This window comes from Lissotriton helveticus, chromosome 8, assembly GCF_964261635.1.
Source record: "Lissotriton helveticus chromosome 8, aLisHel1.1, whole genome shotgun sequence".
In the NCBI taxonomy this organism is placed as follows: domain Eukaryota; kingdom Metazoa; phylum Chordata; class Amphibia; order Caudata; family Salamandridae; genus Lissotriton; species Lissotriton helveticus.
In genome coordinates this window covers 1,675,687,175-1,675,707,404 of record NC_136069.1, presented here as the reverse complement: position 1 = coordinate 1,675,707,404, position 20,230 = coordinate 1,675,687,175, and the positions used below count along the sequence as shown (strand labels likewise).

Genomic DNA, 20,230 nt, shown 5'->3' with positions numbered 1-20,230 from the left:
AGGCCAGGGGGCCTGTGCCTTGTTCAGTCCGGTTCTGGAGCACTTTGTTATGGTGACTCTGGCTTATCTGTTCAGTGTGCAGGGCAGAGACACCAGACGCTCCACAAGAGGTGGAGCCAGCATTGTGGTGGCAGAGCACAGCCCTATTCAGAGTCAAGGGACACTCCTCCCACCCATCCTGGTGTAATCTTTCTATTCACCACCTAGCTGCCCAGACTGTCTCCTAGAATTCCCCAGCCCTGTCACTCACACAAACCAGACAGCAGATACACATAAGAGCAGAGGCTGGCTGAAATGGTTAGGCAAGCAAACACCAGCTTTCTAAAAGTGGTGTTTGCCAACACAGGATATTAAAATAAACTTTACAAAAAGATGTATTTTATTATGCTGAGTTCAGGCATTCCAAAGTTGAATTTCTACCATGTTCCCTGAGCCTGCTGGGATTATATTGTGAAATAATTCCAGCAGCCCATTCTGGCCTATGAGAACTGGTAGCCTTACAATAGTGAAAAACGAAAATGGCTCTAATTCACTATTAGGACATGCCACACACATCAGGGCTTGTCCTACTTTATGCTTACAATGAACCCCTGCCCTTGGGTCTACCATAGGGGTGACTCACATGAAGTAAAGGGAAGGGTTAGGGGCTGGCAAGTGGGTGCACTTGCCCATCCAGCATGACAGTACCAGACTTTACGCAGGTTCTGCAATGGCAGACCTTAGACGCATTTTACAAGGCTGCTTGTGTGGGTGGCACAACCAGTGCAGCAGGCCCACTAGCAGCATTTGGATTTACAAGCCCTGGCACTCCTGGTGCACTTTACTGGGGTCTGACAGTAAACCAAATAAGCCAATCATGGAATCCAAACAATATAGCATTAATTTACAGTAGGAAGAGCATATGCACTGATCAGCAGTGGTAAAGTGCCCAGAGTCATTAAACCAACAAAAACAGGTCAGAGAGAATATTGGAGGAAGGCAAAAAGTTCAGGGATGACCCTGCAAAGAGGGCCAAATCCAACAGACATTGACTCTTCTTTCCTTTTCCTTTTACAGCGTTCTTATGTTTATATACTCATTTATGCTGTACATTATCTATCGCGTTATCTACCGCATTTGTTTATACTCTATTCTACACCTTTATACTGCAGTTCTATTTTCTTCTTCTCCTCCCCTCTTATTCCTTCTTCTTTAGCCCCTCCCTTCTTTCCCTCATCCCCTCCACCTATAAAATCTCACAAAATGCTTTTATCCTTCTATATATGATTTTAGCCTCATCAATGTTCTAATATTATGTTTGATAGCCTTTCTTTTTCTGCTGATATCATTATATATTAACAAATTTCTTCACTAAAGCTTTTCAAACTAAAAGAAAACTGAATTATTATTCCTGGTATCCCTAGGAATACAAGGAAGTGGAATTTAAGTAATAGATATATCTTACCATCGGCACTAGATTCATCGTCATCACTTATTTCTGCAAAAAACATAAGTGAATATTAGTTGTAAACTTTATCATTGTAGTATACAACTTATGACATTCAACAAGTCCATATGTCTGTAGTGAGTCTTGGTAACATTCAAACATTCTACTGCTTGGCCTTTAGTTCATGTCATAGTCATATCTGGAAAAGAATAAAGACCACCTGGCATGTTGGGGGTTCATCCATTTCATTAAGGGAACCTCATTTTTCTGTTATCTGTCAAAATGGTTATTCTATGTTGAGCTTCTTCAAGGTAATTCCTCCTGTGAGGCAAAGAGTATTTCATAGCTCCCTGTCATAGATGGTGTAGCTTACTTCCGATTATGGCAGAGTTCTTTGCCCTTAGATTACTTGGTTTCCTTCATAGTCTGTCCATGTCCTGTCTTGTTGTACACCCCCACCCTGAGCCTGCCTGCTCTAACCTCCGCCTGTCTGCCCCCCCTGCTCCACAGAGTATATCCACTCTCCCTCCCTATTCCCTTCACTCTACTGACTCTCCCGGAGTCTCTATTCTTGTCTCAGGCCTCTAGTTTTCCCCATCACCGGACTTCCACTCATTCTGTTTCCTTCCTTCCTCATCTGCCCACTTTCCTCAGAGTCTGTCTACTCTCCCCTAGGTCTGCCCACTTCATTCAGTCTGCCAGTTTCCACTCTCCTGCCTTTTTTCTCCTCAAAGTTTGCTTTTAAACCCCAGTTTGTCCCTGCCTTGAGTCTCTTCAGTTTTCTCTTATTCCAGCTGCCCTCTTTTCTTGAGTCTTCTCCTTCTCCACTGCCCAATTCTGGCTTCTTTCTCTTCATCCTGCCCTATCCCCGATCTGCCTGTTCTACCCGGTCTATCCATCTCTCCATTCTCTCCCCAGAGTTTGCCACTATCCTTCCCTCTAAAATCATCTTGTCAGTTTTAGGTCTTGCATCATGGGGTGGGAGAAGGAGAACTCGCTCAGACGGACATATGACCTGGTGTCACCTGATGTGTAAACGGCCGGGTAAATAGCGAGAAAGGTGGGTCATTTATCTGACATTTGGGTGAAGTGAATCTTCATTACCAGATAATTACAATGGCCAGGCCCCTAACATGGTGATTTAGGACAATCGATCATTTTTAAAAAACTGAATTATTATTCCTGGTATCCTTAGGAATACAAGGAAGTGGAATTTAAATACTAGATATATCTTACCATCGCCTCTAGATTCATTGTCATCACTTATTTCTGCAAAAAAGAAAAGTGAATATTAGTTGTAAACTTTATCATTGTAGTATACAACATATAACATTCAACAAGTCAATATGTCTGTAGTGAGTCATGGTAACATTCAAACATTCTACTGCTTGGCCTTTAGTTCACGTCATAGTCATATCTGGAAAAGAATAAAGACCACCTGGCATGTTGGGGGTTCATACATTTCATTGAGGGAACCTAATTTTTCTGTTATCTGTCAAAATGGTGATTCTATGTTGAGCTTCTTCAAGGTAATTCCTCCAGTGAGGCAAAGAGTATTTATCACTCATAGCTCCCTGCCATAGATAGTGTAGCTCAATTCCGATGATGTCAGAGTTCGGGAATAGGAAACCACAGGTGAATTTCACCAGTTCCCGGGTCTTTTTGAGACCGAATATCTCCAATAGCAAACACTGACACATCTGGCTCTGCAATGAAAGGCAGCATGCAATCAGGATTTCTTAAGGCAGGTATGTAAGTGCTTTGTTAAGAGTTTTAAATGTTTCTTGTTCTTGACACCTACGAACTGGAACTCTGAAATGAACAATACTGCCTCTGACTCTGCCTCAGCCTAAAGCGTGGAATGACTTGCTGCTACACATCGGAGCCTCTTCCCCACTCCTCAAACTCTGCAAGAAGGTGAAGACCTGGCGTTTCAAGTAGTCCCACTAGGCCCTAGGTGTGGCTGATGCACACCTGTCAGTGCCAGGATATCCTCTTGGGTGATTGTGCACTCTACAAACCTGCTTAACATAACATTTGAGATGCTTTTGTAGAATGGAGACACTACTTGTTCTGTACCCTCGGGTAACAATATATACAGATTGCTACAACTGCAAGAATAGCTAGATCGTTTTGATGGTCTTTATTTTTCAGCATAACATTTCTTCATGGAACCAGTAATCACAAAGTTAACTGTGTGTGTAGGTTAGAGGGACAAGCCATGATCAAACTCAACCCAAAACCAATACTTGCTTCACAGCATTTTGCAGCACTGATTTAAAAGGAAAACTTTATGGCAGGCTTGTCCATCTTGGAACTAAATTAGATTTTTATACTGGTGCAGCTCAAAAAGACACACGCAGAGTCTAGCAAGGCTTTCAATTTGAGAAACACATTGATTCTCCTTCTAGAGAGTTACAAGTCAATGTCCTGAGATGATGTCATGGTAGATTTCTTGGTGTGGCGTGTTTCAAGCAAATCTCTCTCATGACGCCACCTATCAACGTGTTACAGTCTACGTGTCACAAGAGGGGTCTGGGTTCCTACTCAGCTGCCGCACCGCTCAGGACCTCAACCTCATACAATTTGCATTCGATGTGCACAGCCATGACCTCGATTGCCTGCTACAGGACTTCACAGCGTGGGAATCAGGTGCTTAAAAGGACCAGCCATTCAGTTGCACATTGATAAATCAGTTGCCCCGGTAGCCCTCAAGCACAGTAGGATTGCTTTTCATCTCCGACCCGAGGTTTACGCCGAACTTTGTCTTCTTGAAAAAGCTGGCATCATTGAATGGGTATGGAGGCCAACACCAGGGGTGTCCCCATTGTGGTGGCAAATAAGCCCAAACAACCTGACGCTGTGCACATCTATGTGGACATGAGAATCCCGAATTTGGCAATCAAGCAAGAATGCCACCTCACACCGACAGTAGACAACATCATTGGCGAATTAGCAGGCTTCAAATGGTTCTTTAAGATGGATCCTTGATCCAGCTATCATCGGATACCTTTGCACCCTGATTCCCATCCCATTACCACCTTCTCGACCCTTGCAGCTCTCTGGAGGTATACAAGGATTAATTTTGGCATCTACAATGCAGCTGAAGTCTTCCAGAACATTGTCAAAAGGGTCCTCCATGGCCTGCAAGGAATACTCAATGTGAGCAACAACATCTTGGTCCATGCTTCCATGTTGGAAGAACATCTAACTCACCTCCAAGCTGTATTCTCACGTCTCAAAGAAAAAGGACTCACACTACACAGGGAAAGTGTGAATTCCTATGGACAAACATCAGTTTCTTTGGCTACCGCTTCTCAGATAAAGGCATTGGTCCTGGCCCCGACAAAGTGAAGGACATTCAAGAGGCACCCGCTCCAACGTCAGTGTCTGGAGTCTGCAGCTTCTTGGTTATGGTAACCTATTGTGGGTGATTTATCAAGAACCTAGCAGACCTCACGGGATCACTCAGGGACCTGATCAAGACCACCAGCCTGTGGGTGTTGGAACCGAGTGAGAAGAATCCTTTCTACAGACCAAGGCTGCCCTATCTGCAGATACGACCCTGGTATACTTTGACCCCCAGAGAGAATAACAACTGGTGGTAGATGCCAGCCCCACTGGTCTGGGCGCAGTCCTAACCCTGAGAACAGACTGCGGAGAATGGGCTCTGGTCCCTTACGGTAGCCGCACACTCACACCAATGGAGTAGCGGTACTCACAGATAGAGTGGAAAGCGATTGTAATTCTATGAAGCTGTTGGCACTTCTACCTTGACTTATACAGACAGAGTTGGCAGTGGAGAACAAATGTGTTTGACCTGTGTGCACCAGGTGAGTTTGCTTTGGTTCTTTGTGGATATGGTACCATTTTGGTGTGTTTTTGGTACGGTCTGAGGACCGGTTTGGATACAAAGTGTTTGTGAACATTTTGTCGGGCAGCATAACAAATTTGGCCTACTTTTGTAAATGCTGGTGTGTAGCCATTTTTTGGTTTGATACTCAGCTGGAAGAAAGTCAGCCAGCCTCCAGAAGGCACTCCAAAATTTGACATGTATGTGAAACATGGCATTGGCTCTATTATGATTAGTATATAATGGCACAAATATACAAGGGACAATGCAGAGTTACAGTGGCTGTTGACGGGCTCTTTTGATGAACAAAAAATTAGAGAAGTTGCAAAAAGGGGAGACAGTCGATGTTTACTTCCCTCAGAACATGGCAAAAAAAGGCTAAATAGAGGCAAATGAAAGAAGAGAAAGAGGCCCGGAAGGGGAGGATGCAAACATTAAGTCAGAAAGCTGTTGCGCATGATAGAGAGAAGCAGGTGATAGGAATTGAACATGAAGATAGGAGTTTTCAACTGAATATTGAGAACTCATATGTAGCCCGAGAGGAAAATTACACTTTTGTAGAGGAATTGCTAGATGCTCGACCCCCACCTCCGTATGCCCCGCAGTGGGTATATCCCGCCCTTCCCCAACAGGCCCAGCTACCCGGTTCTTCCGTCTCTGTTGTTTCTGCTTCTGTTACTGTTGATCAGACTGCCTTGGCCACGGCACCTCCTGTCCTTCCTTTGTCTCCGCCGTCTATGGCAACTGTAATTGTTAGTACTCCTACAACGCCTATTGCTTCAGTGTCTCTCTCTCTCCAGCTCTTAGACCCACGACGCAGCCGAAAATGACGTTAGTGCCTGCTCCCTCTGTTGTTCCCCCACTGTGTTCCTCCATTCCCGGACATCACTGAGTAGTGAGACACCGATGCGCGGCCTGAGGATAGAGAGTGGCCAAAAGTTAAAGAGCGCATGGGGCAGACCCTGGTCCGTTCTGATGTGGGAGATGCGGAGAAAAAGGCACACAGCATGGCAAAGATGGACTTATCTATGTTTTTACATCTTTGAACGTCATAAATGACCAAGGAGCAACTTTCTCAAATAATAGTGGCTGATCAAAAACCAAAGTTTTATTCAGCGAAGGTCGGCCAGTTAAAGGCCATCGTGAAAATTCATATGAGTACTTCTGTGCCAAGAAAGTTTAGCTTAAAGCTAGAAAGGGAGCTAGAAAGGGAGGCATTTTTGCCATGGCTAGTATCACCGTTCAACGCTTTGATTTACTAAACAGCATGTAAACACAATCTAACATGCTGCAATTCTTTTTAATGTACTGTTTATTCACCTGCCTATTTACAACCATAAACATTTATACTTATAGTCTGCATTACATTTAGCAATTATATATTTAAAAGGTCTTATTGAAAACTATTGTGTGTATTCAACCATTGGGAAAAGTGGTTCTGGAGCGCTTTTTTCGGAGTTTCGAGAAGCACAAGTTACTACTTGTGTAACGATATATCTGTAAGAGACATTAGTTAGTATTAGATTCCTTACCTTAGAATATCCCCAGGCGTCAGACTGGATCCGGAAATTTTAGCGTAGCAGTACCCTTGCGCGTCAGTAGGCGTCGTCTGCGGCTCAGCGTCCGTCGTCGGCGTCGTGGGCGCCGTGATGACGTCGTCGGAGTACTTAGACGCCGCCTCCGCGTGCTGACGTCAGTTCTTAGACACAGCTTTTCCGCGCCAGAAACGCAGAGCCATGTTAAAAACCAACACTGGTGCCATTGAAACTAGGGCCCTGAAAGGGGACAATCCTAACCCTAGATATTGGTTCGCAGAACGGGGAGGATGGGTGGGTCGGTAAGGAATCTAATACTAACTAATGTCTCTTACAGAAATATCGTTACACAAGTAGTAACTTGTGCATCTGAAAGAGACACGTTAGTATTAGATTCCTTACCTTAGAATAGATACCCCAGCAATACCAACCCCGGTGGTGGGTCTGCGAACAAATAATCACACCAGAAAGTCCTGGAGGACGGAACGGCCAAAGAAGCCATCCCTCCAGACTTGGCTGTCCAGGCAGTAGTGTCTTGCAAACGTGTGCAGCGAGGCCCACGTAGCTGCCTGGCAGATGTCTTGTAAGGGCACACCCCTGCCCAGGGCAGTGGTAGTCGCCGTGGCTCGGGTAGAATGAGCCCGCAATCCAGCAGGGGGCTCCTTCCGAGCCAAGGAGTAGCATGCCTGGATACACAAGATGATCCACCGGGAGATGGTCCTCTTGTGCAACGCTTTCCCCTTCTTAGCGCCCACGTAACCAACAAAGAGTTGGTCATCCACCCGGAACTGGCGTGTGCGATCCAGATAAAATGAGAGCGCACGTTTTGGGTCCAGACGGTGGAGCCGCTCTTCCTCTTTAGAGGGATGCGGTGGCGGAAAGAAGGTTGGCAAGGTGATAGACTGCCCGATGTGGAAGGCCGTGACAACCTTGGGCAGGAAAGATGGTTTGATACGTAGCACCACTTTGTCCGGATGGACAGAAAGGAAAGGTACAAGAAAGAGCCTGTAGCTCACTCACTCTCCTGGCAGAGGTGATGGCAACCAGGAAAGCAGTCTTCAAAGTCAGAAGGCGAAGAGGACAGTTGTGAAGTGGCTCAAAGGGAGCGCACATCAGAAATGTTAGAACCAGATTCAAGTCCCACTGAGGCATCACAAACGGAACAGGAGGAAACGTGTGAGTGATGCCCTTAAGAAATCTGTTTACAATAGGGGACTTGAACAAAGAAGGCTGATCAGGTAGCCTGAGAAAGGCTGAAAGGGCAGAAAGGTAGCCCTTGATAGTGCCCCGAGCAGAGCCCTGCTGGGCAAGAGAAAGAAGGAAGAGAAGAACCTCTGAAAGAGGGGCAGCAAGAGGATCCACAGCCTTTGCTGTGCACCATGCCACAAATCTGTTCCACCTGCAGGCGTATACCGACTTTGTGGAGGGACGCCTGGCTGCCAGAATGATGTTACAAACTTCAGGAGGCAAGTCAAATGGCCTCAACTGTCGCCGCTCAATCTCCAAGCATGGAGGTGGAGACTGGACAGGTTCGGGTGGAGGACCGTCCCCTGCTGCTGCGACAGAAGGTCCTCCTGAAGAGGCAGACGAACCGGGGGATCGACTGACATATTGAGTAGCTCGGGATACCAGAACCTTCGAGCCCAGTCCGGAGCCACAAGGATGACTTGGGCCCGGTCGCGCCTGATCTTCTTCAGCACTCTGGGCAAAAGTGGTATAGGCGGAAAGGCGTACAACAGACCGCAACTCCACTCGCGACGAAAAGCGTCTCCGAGCGAGTGCCGCCTTGGAAATTTCAACGCGCAGAACTGATGACATTGCGCGTTCTCTTCGGTGGCGAATAGATCTAACCAAGGCTCTCCCCATCGCTGAAAGAGGCATTGCGCCACGTCCGAGTTCAGACGCCATTCGTGATCCATCATGCACCGATGGCTGAGCTCGTCCGCCCTGGCGTTCAGAGAACCCGCCAGGTGTTGAGCCACCAGGGTCACGCCCTGGCGTTCCAGCCACTGCCAGAGGCGCAGAGCCTCCTGGCAAAGGGTCCACGACCCCACCCCGCCCTGTTTGTTGCAGTACCACATGGCGGTGGTGTTGTCCGTGAACACCTGCACTACACTCCCCCGGACAGAGGGGAGGAATGACTTCAGTGCTAGACAAATCGCCCGTAACTCCAACAGGTTGATGTGGAGCCGGACCTCCGCCGGAGACCAGAGGCCTCTGATCTCCGCCTCTCCCATGTGGCCTCCCCAGCCCTGGAGGGACGCGTCCGTCACAACTACGTGCTCCGGTTGGGGAAGGGAGAGGGATCTGCCGCTGACCCAATCGCGGTCCGTGAGCCACCACTGCAGCTGTCTCGCAGTGCCCTCCGAGATCAGGACGTGGTCGGACAGATTGCCCTGATGCTGGGCCCACTAAAACTTCAGGTCCCACTGCAGAGCCCGCATTCGCCACCTGGCGTGATGCACCAGAAGGATGCAGGAGGCCATCAGCCCCAGAAGCCGCAGCGTCAACCTGACCGAGACCCGGGATAAAGGCTGAAAGATGGGAATCAGAGCCTGAATATCCCGAACCCGCTGTTCGGGTGGATAAACCCGAAACTGCGCCGAGTCCAGAACCGCTTCGATGAAGAGGAGCTTCTGAGAGGGACACAGGTGTGACTTTGGCACATTGATGGAGAACCCCAGCTGGTGCAGGAGATCTGCCGTAGTCTGGAGGTGGCTGACGACTGTCTGGGGCGAGCCCGCCTTCAACAACCAGTCGTCGAGGTAGGGGAAGACTGAAACCCCTAACCTGCGCAGATGAGCTGCGACCACCGTCATCACCTTTGTGAACACCCGTGGGGCACTGGTAAGGCCGAAGGGGAGCACGGTAAACTGAAAGTGCTCGTGGCCAACCGTGAACCGCAGGTAGCGCCGGTGGGCCGGCAGGATAGGGATGTGGAAATAGGCGTCCTGCAAGTCCAACACTACCATCCAGTCTCCTGGGTCGAGGGCAGCAAGGACCTGAGCCAGTGTCAGCATTTTGAACTTCTCCTTCCGGAGGAAGCCGTTGACGTTCCGTAGGTCCAAGATAGGGCGTAGGCCCCCTTTGCCCTTCTTGGGTACCAGAAAGTAGTGGGAGTAACAACCACACCCTACTACTGGCCCAGGAACGCGCTCGATGGCCCCCTTGGCCAAGAGGGCCGTAACTTCCTCCTGCAGAAGCCGCAAATGATCCCCCGACACACGGTGGTTCCGCGGTGGCATGGCTGGAGGAGTCGCCTCGAAGGGGAGGGAGTAGCCCCTTCAGACGATTTGCAGCACCCACCTGTCCGAAGTGACAGTGCGCCAGTGGAGGTGGTGATGGCGAACCCTGCCCCCCACTGGCGTCACATGGGCCTGAAAGCACGGACTGGGAGGGTTTTGAGGCGGATGCTGCGGGGGAAGGTGTGGACTGACCTTGCCGCTGCCCCCGACCGCCCGGACGGCAGTTCCCACGGCCGCCACCGCGTTGGGTATTGCCCTTCGGTGCGTGGCTGGCGGCGCGTGTGGGCGCACCCCTTCCGTGGCCACGAAAGGAGTGAAAGGCAGCCGATTGCTGGCGCTGGCCCGAGAGGCCCAAGGACTTGGCCGTAGCCCTGGAGTCCTTAAAGCGCTCAAGCGCATGGTCTGCCTTGTCGCCAAAGAGGCGACGGCCATCGAACCGCATGTCCATGAGCGTGCTCTGGACATCTGCCGAGAAGTTGGCGGACCTCAGCCAGGCATGGCGTCTGACCGCCACCGTCGTTGCCATCGCTCTACCCAGCGAGTCAGTGGTATACAGCCCACACCGAATGGAATACTTGGCTGCATCCCGGCCCTCCACAAGGGCTTGGCCGAGTTTGGCCCGTACCTCCAACGGACACTCTGGCAGCACTTCCGCGACCTTATCCCACACAGAGTGGGTGTAACGTCCCAAGAGGCAGGCTGTGTTGGAAGACCGCAGGCCTAAACTAAGGGATGAGAAGATCTTCTTCCCATACTGGTCATACCTCTTGGATTCCCGATCTGGCGGGGCCGACGAGAATGCGGTTTGGGGATTGGAGGCCTGGATGACCAGGCTCTCGGGGGTAGGGTGGGAGGACAGGAAACATGGGTCGCCCGGGGCTGGGCGGTGGCGTCTGGCCACGTTCCTATCTACGGGCGAACCCGTAGCGGGCTTGGACCAAGTGCCCAGAAGAACGTCGGTCAAGGCCTCATTAAAGGGCAGCAGAGGCTCGGCCGAGCTTGACTGCGGTTTAAGGACCTCAGTGAGGAGGTCAGTCCTCACGGCAGCGACGGGGAGCTCAAGGCCCAAGGCCTTGGCAGCCCTCACCAGCACCACACTATATGTTGCCCCCTCCTCCGAAGCCACGGTAGGAGGGGAGACAAACCCAGTGTCTGGAGAAGTGTCCAGGCCACTTGCCTCCTCAAGGTCTCCTGTCCAGTCCTCATGAGACTGACACTCCCTGGTCAGAGGGTCCTCAGACCCCTCCCAGTCCTCTTCCTCACCCATCTCCTGAAATTCAGGGTCCTCAACCAATGGGGCCTGTTCATAAAAGTGAAATTCACCCAACGGCGTCTGGAGCGGCGCCCAACGGGGCCGTCCCGACGGCCGAACAGGAACGGAGGTAGGACCGGGGTCGGCGCCGCCCGAGGACGGCGCCGGAGGCGACATGTGAGGGTCCGACGCCGGGGAGGCCGTCAGATCCACCGGCGACTAACCAGATCCCGAAGGAGGACCAGCGGCGTCCTGCGGCACCGGGCCCGAAGGCGGCGTCGGGGCCGAAGCACCCGACGGCGTCGGGGCCGGAGCCGCCGACCCGCTAGGGCCCCCAGACGGGTCCACTGGGCCCGGAGGCGCCGCGGAGCCCGTCGGAGGAGAGAGTTTCCTCATGGCCATGAGGAAGCGCTCGATCTCCTCCTGCGACGCGTTCAGCCCAGGGACCGGAGGGTGTGGAGCTGGACCCGGCGCCCGCGACGCCGACGGAGCAGCGTGGGCGGTGTCACCCGAACCCCCGGCCGCATCGCGCGAGCGTCGGGGGGGAGTCCAAGGAGTGATGACGCCGCTTGGACTTCTTGTGCCTCTTACCTGACGACGACTTCGACCCGGAGGAGTGCAGCCTACTCTCGGAGCTGTGGAGGCTCAGAGCCCGCGACCTGTCCCTCGACCTCCCATGGGATCGGGACCTCTCACGGCGCGGGACCGACTGCCGGAGTTCGAGGCGCCTACGGGACCGCTTCCGCCTGGCTTTCGAAGAGAGGACCCGGCAGTCGGAGCAGGCCTTGTCGTCGTGGTCAACGCCCAAACACGACAAACATACGCGGTGAGTATCCGTGACCGACATCAGCCGGTCGCAATCATCACAATGCTTGAAGCCGGGCATCCCTATCGGCACCGTTTCGGAGTCCAGAGACTTCGAAATAGCAATCAAAAAGGATCAAAAAAGTTAGTCAAAATTGACTAGGGTTACTGCTTTTTCCAGATCTGCGCTAGCTGGCGCGGAAAAAAGAAGAACTGACGTCAGCACGCGGAGGCGGCGTCTAAGTACTCCGACGACGTCATCACGGCGCCCACGACGCCGACGACGGAGCCACAGAAGACGCCTACCGACGCGCAAGGGTACTGCTACGCAAAAATTTCCGGATCCAGTCTGACGCCTGGGGATATTCTAAGGTAAGGAATCTAATGCTAACGTGTCTCTTTCAGATAGCTGCATACTGCAAACATCCTATCTGAAGGCTGTGGGCTGGCATAGCTGACCTTATATGTGCTTGTCACAGCTCTGAATGGTGTAACAGAGCCAAGATATGTCTTTATCAAAGCACAGGACCTGATCAAAAATAACCTTAATACTCAACAAAGGTTTGTGTGCTAAAGCCCATTTAAAAATCTCATAAGGGCACTTCGGTGCCAAGAAAGTTTAGCTAAAGGCTAGAGAGTGATTTTTACTATGCCTGGTTTCATTATTCAATGCTCTGATTTAAACATCTTCTAATTTTGTAATTCTTTGAAATGCACGGATTAATCCCCTATTTAAGTACAACCATTGACTTGTATTCATGTAGTCTGTACTTTGGTTAGGTAATTATAGATTTTAAAAACTTTATTGAAAATTATCGTGTGTGTTAAACAATAAGGAGAAGAGGTTTTGGAACTCAGTAATCATGAAATATTCCTGCAGTCTCACATGATTAATTGTTACCATGTAAGCATTATCCTAAGTATGGCATTACATTATCCTAAGTATGGCATTGGAGGTACATGGCATATGTCGCCGGCTTTGAATTCCGGGCTGGAGTCAGTAAACTGGTATCAGCTTGCAATATTTTGTATGTCTCAAACTGGGATAGATTTCCTGCGGACCCAAAGGGGTCCCACTCCCCAGACTTACCCATAACAGGAGCCTTCTCTTCGGCTGCCAATCCCTTCTCTGTCAAGGACTTCTTGATCCAGTTCAGGGCCACTGTACACTGGTACACCTGCAACAAAAATCAATCCACTTCATTACATTATTTTGTAGTGTCCATGCTGGACAAAGAACATCCATTAATCAGGCAACAGTTCAAGACTGAGGTCCTCATTACAATTTCGATGGCCCATGGGACTGATGAACCCTTGTTGGCACTCTGGCCACCGCCTCAGCTGCAGTACCATGTACCGCATTCAGAGTGCAGTGGTCAGACCACCATAGAGCCGCTGTGGCTGTCAGGGATCCTTGATCATGCGGCGGTCGTGCAGAGGTCTGAGGCAACAATATACTGGTGGTGCATCTTCTGCACCGAACTGGTGTCTCTCTATATACCTGACAGAAAAAGAATAATAAATAAAGCCACATACTAACAAAATGTATGTGAGACAATTAAATACAAAAGGGAATTGTTGGACCCGGCCTCGTGGCGTGGTCCTACCCCTCCCGCACGGCGGGCCCCGGACGACATCGGCCCATCATCCAGCCCGGGTCGGCCTCAGGCACACCTCTGCACGCCCTCCAAACCACCAGATCCGCCACCCGGCGGCAGACAACCACTGACACGGCACCCTCGGGCCGCCCCAGCATTACCGGTCCGGTGCCCACCCCGGACCCTCATTCCAGGCCCGACGCCATCTTGGGCCCATCACGTCACAGACACGTGGTCCCGGACCAGCCGCGGCCACGGCCCCAGCGAGCCCGCCATCGAGGCACCAAGAACCCTCCGGGTGGTAGAGTGGCCACTCCACCAGAGACAAGGAGAGGGGAGTTTCGATGGCTCTCCAACCATCCCCGGATGCCTGGTTTCGATCACCCTCCGGCCTCCCTGGGCTCCGGCTCCACCCCCCTGCTGGGTGTCTGGACACCATCATCCCGGCCCCTCTTACCCCCAGGCGAGAGGGTCCGGACATCAAAGGACTCCAGACCTATATCTGGGCCAGCCCCGGAGTAGGACGGCAGTTGTATCCCGGAGTTGAGAAGCCCTGCTGACGCTGTCGCGGCTGACCCTGAGGCGAACTCACCTTGCTGTTCTACCTGGAGCCTGCTGGCGCTGCCGCGGTCCATCTTTGCTGTGACCCTCTTGGAACCTGCTGGCGCTGCCGCGGTCCACACTCGCTGAACCATCTCGGAACCTGCTGGCGCTGCAGCGGTCCACATTTGCTGAACCATCTGGGAACCTGCTGGCGCTGCCGCGGTCCACACTCGCTGAATCATCTTGGAGCCTGCTGGCGCTGCCGCGGTCCACACTCGCTGAACCATCTCGGAACCTGCTGGCGCTGCCGCGGTCCACACTCGCTGAACCATCTGGGAACCTGCTGGCGCTGCCGCGGTCCACACTCGCTGAATCATCTTGGAGCCTGCTGGCGCTGCCGCGGTCCACACTCGCTGAATCATCTTGGAGCCTGCTGGCCCTGCCGCGGTCCACGCTCGCTGAACCATCCTGGAGCCTGCTGGCGCTGCCGCGGCCCAACCTTCCGGAACCCCCCAGCTCGAGGATTGAGAGCTGTGCGTAGGGTCCCATTGCAACCGACCATCTATAAGACTGTCCCTCTACCTTGCCCCTTGCCACGAGACTTTCCAGATCTCTGGATCTGCTGTATATATTGAAACGACTTATTGCCCGATAAAGATTGAAAACTCTATCTACGTGTGGTGTATATTTGGAGTGGTGTGGTTACTCTGCTGTACGATTCTAGGAGAGGACCCTCCCGTCGGAGGCCTCTCGACATCGCTCGCTCCCTTCTCTGAAGGAGGGGTAGACCTAGGGGTGGTTAGTCAGACACCTTCTGCCTCCCCCGGATTCGCCTTTCTAACAGGAATATTTTCTACATGTGGAAAAATGCCCATCAGGTTGTCGATCGGGACCACCCTTGTCATCATTTGGGATCCTTCACACCAGGAAGGGTAGATATTGCAACCCCATACACATGAATTGCATAGTAAGTGTGTCCCAGTGAAACGGAGGCAACATAGGCATTTGATGACAACTTTAAACCAGTGCGAGTAATGTGAATGAAACAAAAAAGCTAAAATTAAAGAGAAAAGAGGAAAGAAACTTTAATTGGTACCTCTCTGCTTCCAAATCAATAAAACCAGTGCAATATAGTAGTTTTAGCAAATAGCTACTATGTATATTAACAGGTCAACATGTTTCAGCAGGCTATAGGATCCTAGTAGGTGTCTGCTGCTTTCGCCAGGACCGGATGATGGTACTGCTTGTTAAGTGATAGTTTTGACGAACTGTCTGTAGCTGCCTTTCCGAAAATTATTTTATTTACTGTTAAGTCACGATGAAAGCTTTATGGCTATTCCTTTAGCATACCTTAATCTACTGGACACAGGTGGCTCTATACACCCACTGCCCAGCTCCGAGTGTCCTTTATTTTATTACAATACTATTTAAATACATAAAATTAATTTGGCAAAATGTAAACATGTAGGGCCAGATGTACAACCTTTTTTTCAAGCTGGAAACACAACATTGTCCTGTTTGCAACTGCAAAAAAGGGTAATGGCATATACAAATGTGATTTTGTGAGTCACTGACTTGCGAAACAGCATTTATGACTCCCGCTATTAGGAAGGGGCGTCCCTTCTTAATAGCAAGTCACAATGCCATGTAAAAATGTTTTGCGACCGCATGTGCAGCCGCAAAACACCGGCAGTTTACCACCCACTTTAAGTAGGTGGTAAACCACTTACAAATGGGAAGGGGTCCCTAGTGGACTCCTTTCCATTTGTGGGTATGTGAGAAAATATTGCTTTGAGCAGGCAGTTGTCCCAGGGAGCACAGCCTGCCCTTAACAAAATGAAACAAAAGTTACATTTTTCTTTTCTAAATGCATCTCGTTTTAATTTAAGGAAAACGGGCTGCATTTAAAAAAAAGACTGCTTTATTTAAAAGCAGTCACAGACATGGAGGTCTGCTGATCCCAGCAGGCCACCATCCCTGGGAGTGCCAGCCATTCCTAATGAGGTCACAAATTACGACAGTTCATTAATATTCATGAGGCATGCAATTTTCGACCTCATTAGGAATCGCTAACAGTGTCTGACACACTGTTATACATCCCAATTTGCAAGTTGCAAATGCGACGCAATTTGCGATTCCCAAATTGGTGGGCCGTACATCTGGCCCAAAGGGGTCTTTTCATAAACTTAATTTGTAGTATGTTTAGTAGCACACTGTAGTACTCTTAAAGTATTATTAAATATGATTTAGAAACCTATGAGTGTAAATCTCCACCTCCACATCGAGAGTGGTTAAAAAATGGGGCATACTTACTACAAAATTGGATGGGTTCAGGAAGGGTTAAGGAGGGATTAGGGGAGAGTTGTGCAGCCACTCATCACTCCCCTAAAAAATTAGTACGCACCTTAATATTCCCAAACTGCACTTCTAAAGCTACTACAGCCAAAACTCAACTGAAAACAGTAGTAAATTACTCCATCTCAGAGTAGATGCTAGCCCAGCACCACACACAGGCAGTCGCTGGCACTGCAATACCCGACCACAGAAATTAATGGGGTCAGCGACTAAAAATAAAACCCCACAGGTAGTAATTAAACCTGGGCGTAGTTTGCGTAGCAGCACTACACGTAGCTTCACGTAGTATACTTTGAACTTCATGTAGTACACGTGGTCTGCGTAGCATAGCTGATGACACTGTGTACTTGTCTGTACTCTGAAAAAATTGCTAAATAATTGCAAATGGCTTCCTGTACAGGACCAGATGTGATAAAATAAGTATCTCTATCTTTATACGCTAAAGTGCATATAGTACTTTCACAATGGTGAAACTGAAAAATTAGCAAGCAGTGGGAGATGTGATGATTTTTCGATCCTCCCTAACCTAGGGAGAGTACCAAACAGATGCCTTGAAAACAAAAAAAAGCACATCTTATTGAACGATTTAGTGGTGGTCCCATCTCTTAGGACCAGCCCAAACACAGTTAGTGGCAAAAAAACATTCCCAACCAAAGGCCCTGTAAAGCATTATGGGATGAGATTAGCAGTGGGCAGTGAATATTATATAGTATACAATATCAAAAGAATTCTACAAAGAGCTGCAGTTCAACTGGTGGCTACTTTTTTGCCAATAACTGTGCTTGGGATGGTCCTAAAATGTTGGGACCACCACTGAAGTTCAACAAAATGTGCTTTTTGTTTATGCTCTTTGTGTTCAAGGTATCTACTTGGTCCTCCCTCTAGGTTAGGGGGGACCCCAAAATCATCAGCTCTCTCATTGCCTAATTTTTGTGAATTGGTTATATGCTGTTTAGCATGTAAAATTGTTTTTTTTAAAGCATCTGAGGATATTGTTGATTTAGATGCTACGCTACGTGATTGAGCACAGTTTTGGTACTGTACTATGTGCAATTTGCAAAGTGTGAATTAGTACAAATTTTGCATGTTCCGTATAAGCCCAGGGTTAGTAATAATGTTCAACTAAATACAATTATTTGAAATTTTATGTTAAACATAGATACAAATAATACCTATTTTGTATTTATTATAAACTATTTTATTAACCTTTTGAAATTAAAAATGAATGCAATATTACTTTTTAATTTAATTATAATTACATTACTTTTAAATAATTCTATACATCACACTGAGTATTTATTCATGATTTAAAAAAATTACTTTTAGGTTGAATTATATTTTTAATTTAAACTTCAGAAAAACACATGGAATAGCTGAGTTGCACACTTTCAGATCACAGCCCCCTACTGTTAACACTGGAGTTGGTTAGGACCAGAGCAAATGTACCCACTTGGAGATTGAGCATCGAGGCCCTAATGGGGATATAGAGAGCAGTACTTTAAGGAAAATATAGGGTCAGTTGAGCATGCAAATATTGGGGCTGATAACGATGGTGGTCAGACCGACAGACCTACCACCGTGGCTGCTGTCTGAATCCAACCACCTCGGCCTTGAAGTTACCCGCCGCCATATTACGATGCATGAAGGCCAAACTGCCAACTGCACACAGTTGGAGTGTTCCCAACTTGGGTTCTGGTGGTCAGAGTAGACTCTGCATGGGCCGTAGCATTTGGAAAGGCTGCTAATAGGGACTTCAATGCCAAGAGGGCTGTGGTACCACCACTGAGCAAAATACTATCAAAACAATTTACTGGTGGCCCTTGTCAGAAGTTACACTGCAGCGCAAGACCACCGTGTTACTGTGAAACACTGCAACAGTGCCCACTGTATGCACAAAACATCTACAGAGCGGATGTCCATTGTCAAAGTGGACACACCTACATTTCAAAGTATAAAATACACCCCATTCCAGAACATGATCCTTTGACACTACCCTGCAGAACAGCAACAGACAGCAAATTTTTGGTGAGAATAGACAGCCATTAGAACGCATTGCCATCACACACACTCCATACATTTTCATTAAACTATTCACTTTATTTTTTTCTATTTTTTTTCTTTCTAATTTACTGTCACTCACTTTAGTTCCAAAAATCCATATTTTTCTGACAACAAGTTGCTATTGATGGTGGATGAAATGATTAGAGTAGAGCCACACTGTTTGCCCAAGTCCTCTTAGTCGCAAGAATGAAACGTGGGACGTGATAGTCAACAAAGTGAATGCCGTAGGTACCACCCTGCGCACAAATGAGGAAATCAGGAAAAGGTGGCACAACTTGAAAACCAGGGTCAAGAACCCGGCCTCCAGGCAGCACCTGGTGGCGCAGAAGCCTGGGGTTGGTCCTACTCGGCCACTATTAGAAGTCTCACCCTGGGAGGTGAAGGCGCACGCTGTCCGGCATTTTGAGGTCTTTCTTGACATGAATACTTTGGGAATGGGAGTCTGGTAAGTAACACCTCATCAAATGTCACAACATGTCAATGTTCCCTTAGCACAAATTATAGCTCTTGCTATGTTGGTGGCCATCGATTTTTCTAATAAGCAGTAGCCAAGTATCATAGATGTGTGATTGTCAATAACAATCACTAGCCCTGCACATGAGATCACATCTATTAATCACCAATACATACTACATGTGGGAATGCTGTCTGTGAGTGCATTACCATCAAATTGTTCCAGGGACATTAGTATTTGCAAATATCTAATAGTGTGACCCAGCTCAATGGCATTTAGTAAACACGTATCTAACACAAAGCAGTTTTGCTAGTGTTGGTAACTCAAAATTGAAAGTACTACAGCTACCATAAGACCCTGTTGCTTGAACACTTTACAAGATATACTAGTATTGTATCTCCATACTCACTTGTCAGCCATGTTTTACTGATGTTCACCCCACATGCACGTAGCCATTGGTCAAGTGTGGGGTTCGAGAGGGTGAAATGACTACATCTACCATGATGCCCTGTTTCTAGAGCACTTCTCAAGATCTACCAGTGTTGATTCCCCATGCTCACTTGTCAGCCATGTTGCTACTGATGTTCACCCTACATGTAGGTAGCCATTGCTCAATTGTAGGGTACAAGGGGGTGAAATGACTACATCTACCATGATGCCCTGTTGCTAGAACACTTCACAAGATGTACTAGTGTTGGTTCTCCATACTCACTTGTCAGCCATGTTGCTACTGATGTTCACCTCGCATGCAGGTAGCCATTGATCAAGTGTGGGGTATGAGAGGGTAAAATGCCTAAATCTACCATGAGGCCCTATTGCTCGAAAACGGGCCAAGATGTACTAATGCCGTGTCCCCATACTCAGTTGTTAGCCACGCTACTATTGATGTTCACTACACATGCAGTTAGCCATTGTCAAGTGTGTGGAATGAGAGAATTAAATAATTACATCTACCATGAGGCCCAGTTGCTAGAACACTTGTCAAGATGAACTAGTGTTTGTTCTCCATAATCTCTTGACAGTCATGTTTCTACTGATGTTTAACCCGCATGTAGTTAGCCATTGGCCAAGTGTGTGGAATGAGAGGGTAAAATGACTACATCT

The 20,230-nt window shown here is 48.7% G+C and overlaps 1 protein-coding gene across 2 annotated transcripts in view; it reads right to left on the bottom strand.

Annotated features, from left to right (window-relative positions):
- LOC144773619 (transient receptor potential cation channel subfamily M member 2-like) overlaps positions 1 to 20,230 on the bottom strand; it is a 1,811,195-nt gene that overhangs the window by 105,009 nt on the left and 1,685,956 nt on the right. For both annotated transcript variants that reach the window (XM_078658765.1, XM_078658766.1), the window contains 3 exons: positions 13,206 to 13,293; positions 2,663 to 2,695; positions 1,445 to 1,477 (listed from right to left, as the gene is read on the bottom strand). In XM_078658765.1, the coding sequence (XP_078514891.1) occupies positions 1,445 to 1,477; positions 2,663 to 2,695; positions 13,206 to 13,293 (154 nt within the window). The remainder of the gene's footprint in view (positions 1 to 1,444; positions 1,478 to 2,662; positions 2,696 to 13,205; positions 13,294 to 20,230) is intronic.